Below are 17038 nucleotides of genomic sequence, written 5' to 3'. Positions count from 1 at the left end.
TCAACGGTGCACGTGGGCAGGATCAGATTCATTCTGCTTAATATAGGTACTGTAGGTACTTACACTATTAAACGGTTACTTTTTCTCAATGACAGTTTGGGGAGAACTTTCAGTTTGACTGCAAAGACTGTATTTGCATGGAAGGTGGAAGTGGCATTATCTGTGAACCCCACAAATGTCCAGTGTCACCTCATGAAGCAACATGTGAAGGAGAAGGATTTCAGAAGATCACCAGAGTTAATCCTAAGGACAAATGCTGTTCAGACATCATGTGTGGTGAGTATGTCCATGTGGGTATCAAAGGTCAATGGCAGTGATACTATGTGACCTATATAATTCTGTACATTTATTTCCTAATGCCATCTCTTTCAGGCAGCCAGATTAGAATCCTTGGAAAGCCACTCTCAGTAGAGGAAATATGATTGTATTTCAAGTGATGTGCATTCACAGTCCAACTCATTTATAAAGTATTATTGACAAGAAAGCTAACTTAATAAGATTTTCTCATTACACTTTTTCAATCTATGAGAAAATCCCTAAACTTAAATAATTTCCAAGACACAGTTGCTTTACTCCGCAATAGTCTATGCTTAGAAGAAAATGGATGATTTGCCAATATGGAAGTTGATTTTTCCTTTTCTCCATCATAGTGTGCAATACCACTGAATGTACAACCAAGCCTCCTCAGTGTGATCCAGGGTTCGTAGCTGTTGCTAACACTAGTGAAGGCCACTGTTGTCCTATTTATCGATGTGGTAAGTCTGTTTTAACTGACTTTGGAAGGATGAATATATGGCTTTGGAAAATTCAGCTTAACACTTTGACCCTAAACTTATTCAGTCAGAATTATGTCCAGTTATTATCAATGGAATGACTTCCACAAAATTTGTATTTAGTTCATTACCTAGCACTTATCAGTTGAATGAAAATCAAATTTACAGTACTGCTACTGTGCAATGAATTGCATAATATCATGTTCACAGATTTTTAAAATTCCTTTCACTTCTATAAATTTGTCCTTTGCAATATTTTTCTTGGCCATTATATGTAATATACTTGATTTATGAAATAATTGTTTCTGTGCATTAATGTTAAACAATACATAATAGAGATCTATAAACCCTATCCATCTTGTGTTCACATGAACTTGAGTGACTGTTAGTCATTCTTAACAGTGACTGATAATTAAGAATGAAGACTTGTGTGGCTCACTTACATCTCCCCAAATCACCGTTGGCCATGTTGGGATAGCTGGTAGTTTTAAATAAAACCACTTGGATAACCATAGATTCCATATCTACATGATATCACACAATTCAGTTCAGAGTTGTTCAGAATTCTGGTTGCATTTATCTATATTCAGCTATAGAAAGATGAGAGATTTTTACTCCAAATAATCACCTGTGAGTTGTGGATGAGTCTGTAGTCTTACATTACTAGGGAAGAACAGAAGATAATGTTGAAAACAAATAAATGGGAGGGAGGTAGAAATTGCTGCAGATATTACTGGAAAAAAGTATACATACCTTTGAAGATTAACCATCACTAAAAAGAGGTTGCTTGCCTGATGAATTTTAACATTAATACCTAAATATGGTGTTTCCCCCTTTTCTTGCCTCATCCCCATCCAGTTTTGTTCTCTTTTGTTTTCCCTTTCTTCCCAGTGCAGCTGCTCTTTCCCTTCCCTATCTTCCTCCTGCTTTCCTCTTCTTTTTCAGAATGGAGGAAGAGAATGTCTGTACATGAGAATGTGTTCTGGGTGAGAGATAATGGTTGGCAGTCCATGGATAGGGAACCAATTTGAGATACTTTATTTTACAGCCAATTAATTTTTATCAGTCGTTATTCATTCAATTCCTATGGGTTTAATTTCTTGTTCGTGTGTCTGTGTGTACGCACCTATTTTTCTTTTGGTGGTGATGGGTTTCTTAAATTCAAGATTAGCTTCCTTTAGGGTAAATGTTGTATAAATAAAGCCCTTCTTTCTGACTTCATTACTTAACCCAGGAAAGTTTAAAATAGGGAGTCTTGTGTTGAATATCTGCATGGCACTTAGGAAAAGAATGTAGTTCTTTTCTTCATCTAGTAGAATCACATCGAGTGTAGGGTATTATATTAACAATGATTATGGAAAAGCTGGTGCTGTGGATGAATCAGTGGTGCTGATCTTAAAGGGTTAGCACATTGATTTATCTTTAAGGAGTAATACCTCCTACCCTGTCTTTTTACAACAGAATAAATTGATTTTAAGATCTGCCAAGTGGCTTTTATGGAAGATACTACCTCCTACATGACAAGATAAAAACAAATGATTTGGTGTTTTTTAAAACATATTGTTTTATTATATGAAATTGGAAAATATTGTAATGGTGACATTTGATAAGGATCCCTTTATTTCATACAGTTGTTTGTATTCTTTTGAAAATAATCAGTTTTAAAGAAGAATTTGCATTCTGCCAAGGAGTCAATGATCGGGAACTTATTTTTTTCCCCACCAAGGATACAGTGTTCTGTGTTTTCCTCCCTTTTGTTGGATTTTATTGGCCAAATATAGTCAACGCAGGAAAAAATGGAGGGATTATTTCACTTTATTTTAAATTCTTTTATATGCAGATTGGCATAGGACTATTTTGACAGCATGCAGTGATGAGTTATGAATTATAATAGGAAAAAAAAGATTAAAGACTGATATTCCATTGTAGCAAAACGCACCTGAGTTTCAGAGTGAGATACTCTTTTTATTTATTTATTTAAAATATTTATAACTTCTGTCTCAGAAATAATTTTCAAAACTGCTCAGAGCATAATGATAACCCAAAATACATTAAAATCACAAAGCAAAACAAGTATTTGGCATAAAAGAAAAGGATAAAAAAAATAGAAATCAAGTGAACAAAAAATCAGATATAGGCTTTAAAATCCCATGAAAAAACCGATATAAATGGCAATATCTTCAGTGGGTATCAGTAAATACAATAATTGGGGAGAAAAGGGAAGAAAATGTGTTGTTACTTCATTTAACATTATCTAGTAGAGAAAGTATATCAAGAAGCTTTATAATATACAGTTACTTTTAAGTAAAGCGCTTAAAGTAATGACAGAGACTTAAACACTTCTTCTTTTCTCTAGACCCTAAAAATGTGTGTGTGAAGGATGGTAATGAATATAAGGTAAAGTTTTCTTTTCTTCCTAAGAGGGAGATGATTTATTTCTTTATTTAATTGAACTTATAGTCTGCCTTTATCGGAATTCCAACTCTCAAAGGCTTATATGTAAATGTAAAGAACAAGAATAAGTTATAACTGAGAGTTACTGAGTATCATGTCAGGGAAAATAGCAAAACCAATGAAAGAATTGTAGAAGACACATCCCAGGGAGCATGCCTGCTGAATCCACCCTGACCCAGGGTCGCTGGGTCTTTTTCTGACACATAGCCAATTAATCTGTTTTTAGAGCCAACTCACATATCCCATTTTGTTACTGAGCTTAAATCTTTCAGGATATCTCAAAAATACACAAAGATGTATACATATCTACTCAGAAGTAAATTCTGTTGAAATTGATACTATAGAACAGGGTTCCTCAACCTTGGCAACTTTAAGACAGGTGGACTTCAACTCCCAGAATTCCCTAGCTAGCCTTGCTGGGTGGGGAATCCTGGGAGTTGAAGTTCACCCATCAACGTTGCTAAGATTGAGGAACCCTGCTATAGAAAATCCTATGCATGTTTATAAGGGAACAAGCCCCACTGGCCACAACAGGATTTATCTCTGCCTAGACCAAGACTTGTGGGTCTGTGGCCTATAGAGTGGGAAGGTCTCCTCAACAGATCATGCTGGAACTATTATGCTGGCCAACTGGGAGAAGCTGCAGTTGTGCAGTGTTATTTTCAAGGATACTGTTTACTAGTTTAGCAATAAGCTGTACCAAACCACCTCTGTCTTTGGGATGTATAGTCCACAGGGTGGGGGAGCAGTGAGAAGACTCATGTCTCCAAGGCAGAAGTTGATTGATAAAGCTCTCTGCTGGGCTAGGAAGCACAGTATACTTCAAAGTGAAACATGTGGTCCTGCAGACTCAACTGGCTGGCCAGAACAATGTTTTCAACCATGCTGGGATGTGCAAGTGAGAAGGAAGAGGAAGAGTAATGAAGAGCCAGGTTAGCAAAGGGGGCATATATGAATCCAATTAGGAAGTTGTAGAAATGAAGTGGCAGATATAGCTGTAGTGGTGCCATGACTGCCATGTGGTCGAAAGTGGGAGAACAGCTGGGGGAATGGGCCTGAGAAGCCTCCAAAGATGATGTTGTTCAGGGGTCTTCAACCCCTGACTTAACATGCGTTATGAAAAAATAAGAGGCAGAAGCACACATAGACTAATAGTAAGGGGGAGTAGTAAAGTAGAAAAGTAGCAACAACTGAAATAATGAGTCAGTTTTAAAAATCCATGTAACAAATTCCAAAATTGCAGCAAATTCTGTCACCCCTAGTGGCCTTTCTCATATCATAGTTACAGTAATTTTGTAAGAAATATGTTGGACCAGATCTGTTTTATCTTGTACTTTGTTAATGAATGAACTCCTGCTCTGTTCCAGCCTGGTTCAGAAGTCCTAGGAAGTCAGTGTCAGCGGTGTGTATGCACAAGTCAACAAAACAACAGGACTCGTCTGAATATTATAGACTGTAAGCCTGTCCCATGTAACGTGCAGTGCCAGCCGGTAAGTAGCTCCACTTATGTAAGCAGACAAAGCAGTATGTGGCAGAACAAACAAGTAGACAAGCAGGATTGTGGAAGAACAGCTTCCTGAACCCTAGTGTGTCTGATTAGTGACACCAACAAGCTTGAGGACAAGACAGTCCCCACCATTAGTCAGAGTGAAGTAACCACTTCGGACAGTAGGAATGGTAGACTGAGAACAGCACTGAACATGTAGCAGAGCAGATCTCTTCACATCCAAGCTAGCATATTATCCCCAGATATATTGGAGGCTGTCTTTCTGCAGCCAATATTCAAGTAAGGTTAAATTTTTCAAAACAATCAGTTTATGTGTGGAACTGGGATGGGGAGGTTTCTCGTCCTTTGCCTCTAGCAGGAAAAGTATCTTGGGTCAACCCTGAAGTATAAAATATAATTAAGGGAGGGAAAAAAACCCAAGATGGAAAGAGAAAGCTAAAACAGTTCACAAAAGAGAATTGAACATCTTTGATAGGCCCCAAATGCTGAGGAGGAAGAAATAGGAATCTTGGGAGTAGGGTGATGGAATGGAGGATGGCAGGCAAGCAGATGTTGTATGAGAACCTCATCAATTGTACTATTGTGGTCACCTGGGATTACAGGAATTGCAGTCCAAAATATCTGGAATTATGGTGCTCAAATTAGGCAATAGCTGGTTCTAATAATAATTTGTCATGCTGGTAGAATCATAAAGGGGTTATTCTAGGCAAAACCTATGGCCACACTGGCTAGGGGTGATGAATAATAGGCTGAACTATCCTGACAATCAGTGCTGTTGCTTCTGAAGTGCCAATGGATGCATTAGGGGACAGACTGGCTCAGGGGTACTGTGCCTTCTTGACTACTTCTTTCACACAAGAACTAAGCAATGGGTTTGTCCTAGCAGAAGCTCCCTGCCATACTCAGCATTGCCTGGGACCTCAAACTGCCTTGCCAGGAACCCAGTCCCTTTGGCCACAATGCCTATCCACATGTATAGAAACTCTGGGCAGAACAGGAGTGTGTCGAAACACTGGGGCCTGCCTATCACTGCCCTGAAACAGAAATATCATCCCCATCATTCCATGCCCATCCTGTTGCCTGGCCTCTCATAGGCTGCCCTCCCCAATCAAGATTAGATAGGTCTTGCTGAAACCACCAGAGGTTCATATTAGCTTGATTACCTCAAAGCTCACTCCCAAGGCTGCAGCATCAAAGACAAGCCCAGCATTTACCTGGGCTTCCTTGGCCCAGATGGAAAGACCCCACACCACGCTAAACACCAGAGAGGTGCCCTTGTTGGAAAGAACCACATGTGGCATGGTATCCTCCTCTTGGAACAGGAGAATGAGTTGGCTGAAAATTTCACCCTTTGGAGAAAAATCTACCTAAGCAGGAGGTGCCTTCTGCTCTCAGAAGACCAGTTGCTGGGTTGCCTCCTTGATTGGCCCTGTATTTCTGCCTTTTATGGCAGCCTCCTTAGACAAAGATACTGAGAAAATGAATCTCTGCCTTCCTTCCAGGCCGGAGGGAGCTTGACCTGCTCTGGTTCTGCCACTCTTGAAGGCCCAGCAGAGCAACTGAACAACCAGTTTGCATTAATTAGATCATTCTAGCTAGATAACAGCCCCATCTGGAAGGACCAGATTGCCTACCCCAGAATAGAGTATTTTAGAAAGGAGTATGGCTGACTGTCTGGCATTCGAATAGGGATACTTGGTTCTGTTAAATATTTTTTAAAATCCTATTCATACATCACAGTTGTGTATCTCTTTCTCTGTAGGGATATTCTGCTATTCCACACCCTGGTGACTGCTGTCCAAAATGCGTGCAGACAAAATGTGTTATAAGAACAAGTGAAAATGACATTATCGTCTTGAGAGTAAGTTTATTTTTGTTGAGTATCTTCAGGTAGTAATGCTTCTCTTGGCATTGAAAATATTTGCTCCAAGGTGGAAAGCAGCTAATGTGAAAACAAAGAATTGGAAACTCATCACTGCACCACCACCCTCTCATGATTTTCCTTAATCCACTATCCTCACAATATCTAGGTGTCTGTGTGAAATTTCTCCAGGGGATGTGCATTCAGTTTAAGCAGAAATGAAAAAGAAAACCAATGCATTCCCATTCAGTTTACAGTTGTTATAATACAAAATGAATGCAAAAGTGATATAAGAAATGAATATGGGCATATTCATTTCCATTTTTTCCAATTTATTTTGTCTAGTCCACTATTATACATCAGGGGAATGATGTCCTGAGTGGGTTGTTCAGTTGTGCCTACAAGCATCAACAGAGTTAGTCTTGATGGAAATTGAAAGAAAAATAACAGGCTCAGGGCACACAAATCTCAATAAAATAAGGGTGAGGGAAAATCAGTAAATGTTAGGATGGAAGTAACACAAAATGAATGTGGTTTATAAAGCAAAAGTTGAAAAACTTCATTCCTTTGCATATTCTTAATTTCTCTAATTTTCTCTTTATTCCATCCTACTGCTACTGACAGGTCACACAAGCTTCCCTGTTTAGTCTCACCACAGAAGACCAGATAATTGCAGTTCACAACACTGCCTTTAATCTCTCTCTTACACAACTCTCTATAGTCTTCCTGGTCTCAACTACACATGGCACAATTGGTGTGGAAGGATTTATCTTTCTCCTCTAGAGTAAAAACATGCCAGATAATTTTCCTTAAGAGGATGCTTCCACTGAATGGCCACTCTGCTCTCTGGGAGAAGGAAGTCTTTTAACAACAGGAAGCTATTTAGTCCTGAACTTGTTTCCTTCTTTTGAACAGCCTGGTGAACAACGGAATGATCCAAAAGACAACTGCACTGTTTACAGCTGTGTGTTGATCAATAGGCAGCTGGTTTCCTCTACCTCTGAGATTACCTGCCCATCATTTAATGAGAAAAGATGCCAACCTGTGAGTTAAAAGCTGAACCTGCACATACAATGTTGTGAAAACACCTTGATTTGATTCGGAGTGGATAGGGTAGAAGCAAGAGCTGAATCAAGTAGATGTTGTGTGGGTTGCTGGAACAATGTAGCACTGAATAGTGAAAAACAAGCAAGCAAGCAAGAATGCTTCAAAACTGGAAAAGTTCATCATATAAGTACAATTGACTGTAAATTATTATTTATTATATTATTAATTCTAAAACTATTAATTATTTTTAAACATGTTTTACTCACACTATAGGTATCGTAGCTCAGCTGAGCCCATAAGGTGAAAGGCCAGAGGTTTCAAAGCTTCATTCCCAGAAGCCCTCTGATTCTCTGCCTTTCATGGAGTGCCTCACCTGGCATATTCCTCCTAGCCCAGTGTGTGAGATAGGGCCCTCACCACCTATATTGCCAGTGAAAAGGGAAAAATGAGGGGAAACAATGAAATAATTCTCCTAGAATTGCAGAATAAAGGTGTGTAATGAGAGGTTTCTGGCCTCCCTTTCCCTTCTGAGCCACAAATCATTCTCACAAGAGATAAGCAACATTGAAACTTTGTGGGGGTTTTTTTAAGAGGGAAACTATAAAAATCCTTTTAAACTTTAAATAGATGTGATGGTATGTGGAGACAGGAGGAAGACGCAGCCTAGTCAGTGGGTCTTCAAGGTCATTCCCACATACCATCACAATATTCAAAATAGTAACTTTCAGTGTTGATGATGTTGAAGGAAACAGATACAATCTGAGGGGGAAAATATCAACTGACAATCTAATATTATTACAAAAAGGATATTATTATTATTACTATTATTGTTTTTAAAAAAGATAATACTAGGACTTCTGGAACATTTCACCCTGATGTCATCTACTTCTGCCCTTCAAAAATGGTTTGTGACCTGTTCTGGTGACAGAGCAACTGGATAATGTGGATATGTTCTTAGACTGCAGGGCAGTCCCAGTAGGATCAATACAGAATAGAGAAATAAAAGGAAACGTTTGAATTTCCACTGCAGGCTTAATTCTTCCTTCAAAGAATTTACAGTATAATAGAATCTGCAGCATGCTCATGTTTGAAATTAGCATCTTTTCCCTGCTTGTTCTTCATCTAAGAAACAAGACAAAGGGAGAGGCTGTTCTCTTCCTCCCTATCTGTCCCTTGCAATATCTTATACTACAAATCCCTTCATTCCTAGGCAGCATGGTAGGTACTAGATTGCAGAACATCAGAGCAATCATTTCAGTACAATTTTGTAGTTCTAGGTGGTTATACATATTGTTGTTGTTATTTTTATTATTATTATTTTGTTTGTAGGGCACCATTACATACTTGCCTAGTGGCTGCTGTAAGACATGTAAGTATTATAAAACCATATATATTTCCATTCCAAAGAATTAGGCTGTACAGGTAGTCCTTGCTTAACGACTGTTCATTTAGCAACCATTCGAAGTTACGATGGCACCAAAAAGTGACCTACGACTGTTGCCCAAAGTTACGACCATTGCAACACCCCCATGGTCAAATGATTGCGATCCGGGTGCTTGGAAACCAGCTTGCACTTATTATGGTTGCAGTGTCCCAGGGTCACATGATTGCCATTTGCAACCTTCCCAGCTGGCTTCTGACAAGCAAAATCAATGGGGAACCATGTGATTCACTTAATGACCATGTGATTCACTTAACCATGTAATTCACTTAATGACTGCAGTGATTCACTTTATGACTGCTGCAGAAAAGGTCATAAAATTGGGTCTGGTCACATAATGATTTGCTTAACAACCATATCACTTAGCTACCTAAATTCCTGTCCCAACTGTGGTAGTTAAGCAAGGAATACTTGTATATGCTGAGGAAGTAGGGGGCAATTAAATTATATAAATTAATATTTATTTGAGATAGGCTCACAAACTTGCACTATATTGAACCACTGCTTTTCTATTGAAATTTGATGCTCAGCTTATATGTATTTGTTTGATTAATGAAACAAGTTTTAAAAAACCAGTTAACAAACATGAAAATATCCCTAGTTAAGGGGCTTGTGTTTGTGTGATTTAAAAAAAGTTTGGCTTTAGATAATAAAGGTTTAGAGCTTTGCTCCTAGGAATATGGTCCCTTCAAACAGACTAAATGTAAAGGTATTTGCAAATGTTGCAATACAGCATTCTCAATTGTTGGTGGGTTTATTAAGTATTTCCCTTAATTTTCCTTGATGTTTTGGGAGGGATGAAAAACCCACTGAAAATGTTGAGGAAACAGAAAGCATACCTGGTTTCTATTTCTGCAGGAACATGCCCGGAACATACCTCTCTTAATCTTAATTCAAGAAGCTATTATCTACCCATTGGATTATAGGATTGCAAAACCTGGCTGAGGAGATGGGATGGGTTCTTGTTTTAACAGAGTCAGACTATTTTTTCAGTGAGCTTGGTGACTTGACAGCAATTTATGGATGCTAGGCAAATGGTGCCCATTAATATAATGTTTATTTTAGTTGTTTTTGCAGCTGTTTTAGCTGTTTTTAGTGATACGGCATTTATGTTCAGATAATGCACAGGAAAATTCTCTCTTACTCTCTTTATATCTTTTTATATCTGCCCAATGTAAAACTAATGGAAACATCCCCATCTATGCTCTATTGACAAATTCTATGCAAAATCTAACTTTTAAAGACTCGCTAATTTCATTAGAAAGGTATTGATATTAGTTTAATTTTCCTGTCTAAATATCTGGTTTTGAGAATTTCACGTGTATGCTTTCCCATTCAGAGACACAACCAAATTATATTTAGCTAGGTATTATCTCGGACACAAATTTCTGAGAAAATTATTGCGTATACTCAGTACTTTATCCAGGAGAACAAAAAGCTTGAAGTTCATGCATGCATTTGAATGACAGCCTTTTTATCCTTCGTTTGATAGGTATAATCGTACCAGGCATCCCATCGTGCTCTCCCACTGAAACAATGGACTTTATCAATTATAATGGTTGTCGTTCAGAGGACCAAGTCCCAGTGACTCAGTGTGAGGGAAGATGTGGCACTTTCTCGCTGTACGTAAAATGCTGAAATCCACTGATATACTTGTGTGCAAGACAACTCCACATTTCTAACTTTGTTCAAAGTTGCTGTATTATCTTTCTTTGCTCCTAGGTGTGAAAGTGCATGCAATGATAGTGTTGCTTATTTGGGCAACAGGAGATTTTTGGAGAAATGAAGTAGAATAATGAATGGTTTCCCCATGGAGGAATGATGGGCAAATGGATTATAAGAGGCTTTATAGACAAATTCCTTTCTTATAAGTTGATTATGTGCAGTTGAAATGCTTGAAAGTATTCAGACTGAATTGCAGGGAATATGCTTTAGGTCTGCTGCCAAAACGGTATGATTTAGTTTTCCTTGGAAAAGCAAATTGGAGATATGGATTGTAGGAAAAGAAAGGAAAGAAAACAAAGATATTAAAAAAAAAAAGATTGGATGAAATTGAAGATGTTTGAACTAAGATCTTCCTCCAGAGAAGCAGTCTTAAGTATCACTGTCAATGTGGTATGTTACCACTACTATTACACCTATTCATCAACAGCTTGAATTATATTAATTATTTAATAATACAGACTATTTAAAGATTCCATCCTCTCATTGGACCTTCCAAGTTAAGGAGGAGAAATTTGGGAAGATTTACTAGAGGGGAATTCACAAGGCTTTGGGGTGAAGATGTCCCTCAGGCAGATGCCTTCTCAGAGAAGATGTTTCTGCTGGAATTTCTCCATTTCCCTTTCCCTTCCTCAGTCTCTTGACCCAGCCTATCTATTCCGCAGAATCGCCTGCTATTTGAAGGGACATTTTCATGATGTCTTATTGTCCTAGGGAAAGAGAACAGATAGGGTAGTAATCTTCTATACACTCACTTCAGCAAGTGAATTTCTGGATCCAACCCTCTGTGGACATGTTTTCTGGTGATTTTTTTCTTTTTTTATGGTGTTGCAATTGATAAGAATATAATAAGGTAATCTTGCTGAGTAGACCAAATAGTGAATAGTGTTATATGTACAGAGGGACACTGTGTGAACCACCCTTTGTAACATTGCAGAAATCCTATATCCAACTTAGTAACATTGGAAAATATCCATAGTGGAGCAAAAGTTGAATCAATACAAATTTAGAATTGCAATTCTTTGTTTGTTTGTTTTTACCCTTGTTTATACAAGATTGGCTGTCTTTGTTAAATCTCCAAGAAATAGAGGTCGATTTTTTGTTGTCTATTTTTGGTCATGGGAAATTTTATAGGAATCTTGGCATGAGTTGTGAACATGCCTGTTACCAGATAATCTGAAGTAAAACTACAATGCATGCTGATGATCACTCAAAATAAGCAAACCTGACAATAAAAACCAAACAGAGCACAGTTAAGGAGGAATCTAAGAAGAACAATCATAACAATAGCCCTTATTAATGCTCAAAATGTTTTATATATTATATCGTCACCACTGAGTATTTATTTCCTTTACTAGGAAACAAACAAAATGCTATATATTAGACTGTGCAAGCTTTAAGGTTTTCTTCAGCTGAAGAGATTTTAGATCATTCTCTCTCTCTCTCTCTCTCTCTCTCTCTCTCTCTCTCTCTCTCTCTCTCTCTCTCTCCCTCCCTCCCTCGGACCAGCATGACTACTTATATTACATATATTCATTTATAATCTTTAGAATATTCCAGGAAGGAATGGCTAATGTTCACCTAGTGAATTCATGGCAGAGGCACAATTCAATCTGTGAACTTTTTTTTAATTAGTAATTCAGTCTTTCAGCTGATTTTCCCCAAGCTCAGCCAGACTTGGATACTTTGATTCTTTTAATTCTCCTAAACAAAAATCCTAGCTTTGCTGTCTTTATTTTAAAAGATTGGGTGCCCATTATTTAAAGGGCATCTTGCCTTGGCTGGATATTATAGGAGGATAGAGCAGTTTAAGTTTCTAGCAAATAAACAGTGGAGATTTTTCTTTTCTTACGGTCGAGTTTCTGTAGTATTACCTCCCCAGTCCATAACAAAAGCACCATCTTTAGAATTACACCTAACATTAGTGCAATGTAACTCTTTCTTCATTTTGCATTATAAAAACAGATACTCTGCTGAAGCTAACTCAATGACACATAAGTGCAGCTGCTGCCGAGAGTCAAAGACAGCCCTGAAAGAAATCACGCTGCTGTGTCCTGGTGGGATCAGGAAGAAACACCAATACCTCCACGTGGAAAGCTGTGAGTGCCTGAACACTGAATGTGATGCTCAGCCAAGCTCATCCGAAGAGTCCAGCAAGAGCAAAGAAGGCAGCACGGAAAAGTCGCAGGAAGAGGAGGCAATGAAACGGGTCAGAAAAGCTCTGAAATCTCTCAGGGAGAGAGCTTAGAAGAAGGAAAACCTTTGAACGTAATGAGATAAACAATATGTTAAACACGGGGAAATACACTGTGACTATACATGCTATTATAATCCAACACTTTGCCTTATTTTCTACAGACCTTTCAATCTGTCCCCTCTTTGACTGTCCTTTGCTCTGCTCACTTATTTATTTGCATTAAAAAGAAAAAGAAAAATATTTTCCCTTATATATATATTAAAAAAATGAAGGATGTATGACTTGAACTTTTGAAGATGCTTCTTTTGCTTTAATTAATTAAAGGCACATTTCAAAAGCGAGGTCTCCATTTCTGGTTTTGTTGGCACATTTTTGAATTCTTAAATCTTGTGCTTCTACTCTTATAAAAATTATGCTTCAGAAGAAATGCTGCTGATCATCCAAGAGAAAGCCACTAACTTGCTGACTTTCCAGAGGAGTTCTGCTGGGTTTTGTTCCTCTGATATTTTCTCTCCTTCATGGTTTTATTAAAGCCCATTGTGTCATGAACACCTACATGCATATGGCACATAATTTTATCCAAGAATGTTTTTCTTCCATCTGATTGACTGCCTCCCAAATATGTGGCTTGTTGCAATCTCAGATGTTATGCCCAAGACTCAACTGCTCATCTTTCCTCCAAAACTAACTTCTTTTTGATTCCTGTATATCTGTTGAGAATTGCATTGACTGTGCTGCCAAAAAGAAAGAGCAATGCTGAAACCTCAGTAGAAAATATTGAAGAGAAAATAGAGAAAATGCACCTACCTTCAAAAGCATATATGTTAGTTCTAATTCCATGCAAATTTTCATCATAGATTTATGTGCAATCTGATTCTCAGAACACAGTTTCCCTCTAATCCCCCAAAAGTCAGGCCCTTCAAGAACATAACATACTGCAAAATATAGCCTTCATTTTACATATATAATGATAAACTGAAGGAGGGTGGGGAGAAGGATATCATATAGGACTTGGCACTTGGAGTACGAATTTAAAATCAGACACTGATGAAGGTAGTAGTAATGGACATTAAAGGAGAATGTTATGGAACTGAAGATGCCCAATATCTCAATGCTAGGCATTTTGTTTAAACATACCCTTTGAAGTAGTTTCTCAAGCTAAGACTATCAAGTTTACATGTACTTTTGTATTGAGGGAGATGAAAATTAATTTTTAAACATTGGATATGTGTGTATGAAACCCCCGAATATACTCAATCTTATAGCCAAGATTGTATGAGACGATTAGATTTAGTTTTTCAAAGTAAGTTTAATAATTATTTTAAACCAAATAAAGATAAAAGGATCTTTAATTATCACAACTAGCTAGATTTTTTTTCATTTTGAAAGCAAAATTATATAGTATATTTGAAATTATAGTCTCAGATTTTTAAAAAAATACTGCATGTTGCAATTTTCATCAATACAGGGAAGTCTATGGATGTACAGATGAAAAGCTCTGTTTCATTTTTAATGGGACATACAGGAGATTGTGTCTTGTGTGTCACATACTTTTTTCAATGTACACCATACATTTAAATGGAATTATATTTTTAGCACTGCATATTTATTATAAACCAGTTTGGTACTGCTGCCAATTTTCTGTGAAAAGATTTGAAACTCACACTTTTCAAGCTGAACTGTATCGTGACTTGATAAAAGTTTGGGTTAATTTAACAAAACTTGCTTATTGATATTAGATGTTCTTGTTTTCTCCCAAGAATTTCATTCCAGTCACTACCTGATCTAAGGTGACCTAACTACTCATGACATCAGAACATCTAAATCAAAAGCCAACTAAGGTCTTTTACTGGTAGGACAGAGCCCATTGGGTGAAATATTGGAGATATTAAACTTCTCTCAGAAATACTTTGGGTTTACACACCCTAGCTCTATCCTGTCTTGATGATCAGCTTGGTAGTTCTCACTGTGCTTATTTTCTAGGAAATGTCTCATCTAGAGTCCTCCCCCTAACTCTAATGTGGAAGAGACATAGGATTCTCACACTTTTGTGTTACTTTCAAGGAATTCATCTATTGAGACCTAGGCAGCGTACCTTCTCTATTGTGATGCCAGCCCTCCCCCCAGTATCCCTGTTCTGGAGTTTGTCAAAAATGTGGCTCTGCTCCCATGCCTGAGGCTAGAATGGATGTTGAGCCTTTGTTAATTTTTGCTGGTTTGGGATATATTTGGTTGTTTTACAGATGTAAATGTTTTGTAAATGTAATGTAATGTAACAGATGTAAATGTTTTGTAGATGTGCATGTTTTTATTTGTTGGCTTTTTTTCTTTGTGTGTATTGTAAGCTGCCCCAAGTCTTTTGGGAGTTGGCCATCTCCCAATTGAATAAATAAATAACAGAGACAGAGAGAGAGAGAAAGAGAAAGAGAAAGAGAGAGGGGGGGAGGGAGGGGGAGAGAGAGAGAGAGAGAGAGAGAGAGGAAAAATAAGCTAAATTTTATAATGCCACCTCCTGGCTCTGTGGTCAAAAGCAAAAATATTCAATGGGAAAGAGTATAAAAATATAAAATTGTTCAAATCAAACATTTGCAAAGAATCTTCTACAGAAAAAACATAGAATATATATTCTATATTCCTACAGAATACAGAACATAAAGGGCTTTGGCAGACCATAACATAATGCTGGCTTACTTCTGTTAAGAAGCTACTCTGTGGTAAAGCAGTTCCAAGTGGCAAAAATATACTATTACTAAGCTTGTGCAGAGACAAGATATTAGACTTAAAAACACACAGTCAAAATAACAGTCTTATGTAATATTCCTAGCTAAATTTGTTACATTTCTTAGGATGGCCAGTTGCCTGGAGCTAAAGCCCCCTACTTGTTTTCTTGGATGATTTTCCCCAGCTACCTGTAGATGATAACCTTTTATCAGAAGCTCAGGAATAATGCTTCCTAGCCCTAGTACCCCTTTCAGGTAAATCACTGAGTTAATGTTTAAACTAAGTATTAATATAAAGTAAATGCTAATCTATGGCAAATGATCCATGAAAAATGTTCTTGTGAAGGCCATAGATCTGGAACATTCACATGTACCTTACTTGGTAGGCCAGGGGTGAAAAGCTTTAAGCCTGATGTATCAGTGTACTAGAAAAATATCTAAATTGCAATAGTGACGGTTTGCTGCCATAACTTCTATCAGATACAGCTATTAGAAATTTCAATCATGGTGTCAATAAATACAGTGCCTTCTCCCCCACCCTCCAATATAATGACATGCAATTTGATGTAAGCTTAAAATCACAGAATCATAAAGAACAGGTTATGTCTTCCTTCTATAAGTCAGCCTCAAATTCCTGAATTTTAAAAGTGCTATTACATCTCCCATCACTTTTCTTTTCAAAGCTAAACATACTCAGTTCAATCCACCTTTCCTCATAGGGCCTAGTTTTCAGTCTTCTGATGAGTTTTGTTGCCCATGATAAACACATTATAATCTCCCTGAGTCTTTCTATGGTGCTCAGGGCAAGACATAGTACTTGAAGAGGGCTTTGATCAGCATGTAATTAGGTAAAATAATAACTTAAGGAATTGAGGGCACTTCATAGAGACATCCGGAACATGACTGATGAAACTTTAGACGGTGATCAGCTTTCCTGACAAATACAGACAAAAGGGAAACGCTATTATTTAAGACAGACTTCCCCAACTTGGAATCCTCTAGAGAGTGTGGCCATCTGAAGGACTGTTGTATAAAAAATGGAGCAGGTATGTTGCTGATACTCCATAAGACATGAGGAGAACAAAAAGGTGAAAAGGCAAAGTCGATTTAGGAAAATTTTCTAAAAGTAAGTGTCAGAGTCTGCACACTCAATCCCAAAGTTCAGTAAATCCTCTGGAGACCAAAAGTTCCATCAGAGATTTCTTTATTCAGGAGAAGCATACAGCATCATAGTTTGTTGAGTCTAATTCTACAAAGCAAAGCCTTGTCCTTTTAAGCCCAAATCCCCCCCCTTCTAGGGTTCCTTTCCCGCTTGC

At 37.7% G+C, this 17038-nt stretch overlaps 1 protein-coding gene across 1 annotated transcript in view; it reads left to right on the top strand.

The window, feature by feature from the left end:
- MUC2 (mucin 2, oligomeric mucus/gel-forming) overlaps positions 1 to 13325 on the top strand; it is a 70256-nt gene extending 56931 nt beyond the window's left edge. The window contains exons 42-50 of the mRNA XM_088146067.1: positions 96 to 276; positions 651 to 755; positions 3130 to 3170; positions 4595 to 4717; positions 6497 to 6595; positions 7511 to 7639; positions 8972 to 9011; positions 10576 to 10705; positions 12771 to 13325. Coding sequence (XP_088002193.1) covers positions 96 to 276; positions 651 to 755; positions 3130 to 3170; positions 4595 to 4717; positions 6497 to 6595; positions 7511 to 7639; positions 8972 to 9011; positions 10576 to 10705; positions 12771 to 13053 — 1131 coding nt within the window. The 3' untranslated portion in view covers positions 13054 to 13325. The remainder of the gene's footprint in view (positions 1 to 95; positions 277 to 650; positions 756 to 3129; positions 3171 to 4594; positions 4718 to 6496; positions 6596 to 7510; positions 7640 to 8971; positions 9012 to 10575; positions 10706 to 12770) is intronic.
- The last annotated feature ends 3713 nt before the right edge of the window (positions 13326 to 17038 follow it).

This window comes from Python bivittatus, unplaced genomic scaffold, assembly GCF_059951505.1.
Source record: "Python bivittatus isolate LINGU-HERP-01145 unplaced genomic scaffold, Pbiv_v1 ctg000480_np1212, whole genome shotgun sequence".
Classification (NCBI taxonomy): domain Eukaryota; kingdom Metazoa; phylum Chordata; class Lepidosauria; order Squamata; family Pythonidae; genus Python; species Python bivittatus.
This window is presented reverse-complemented; position numbering and strand designations above follow the sequence as displayed.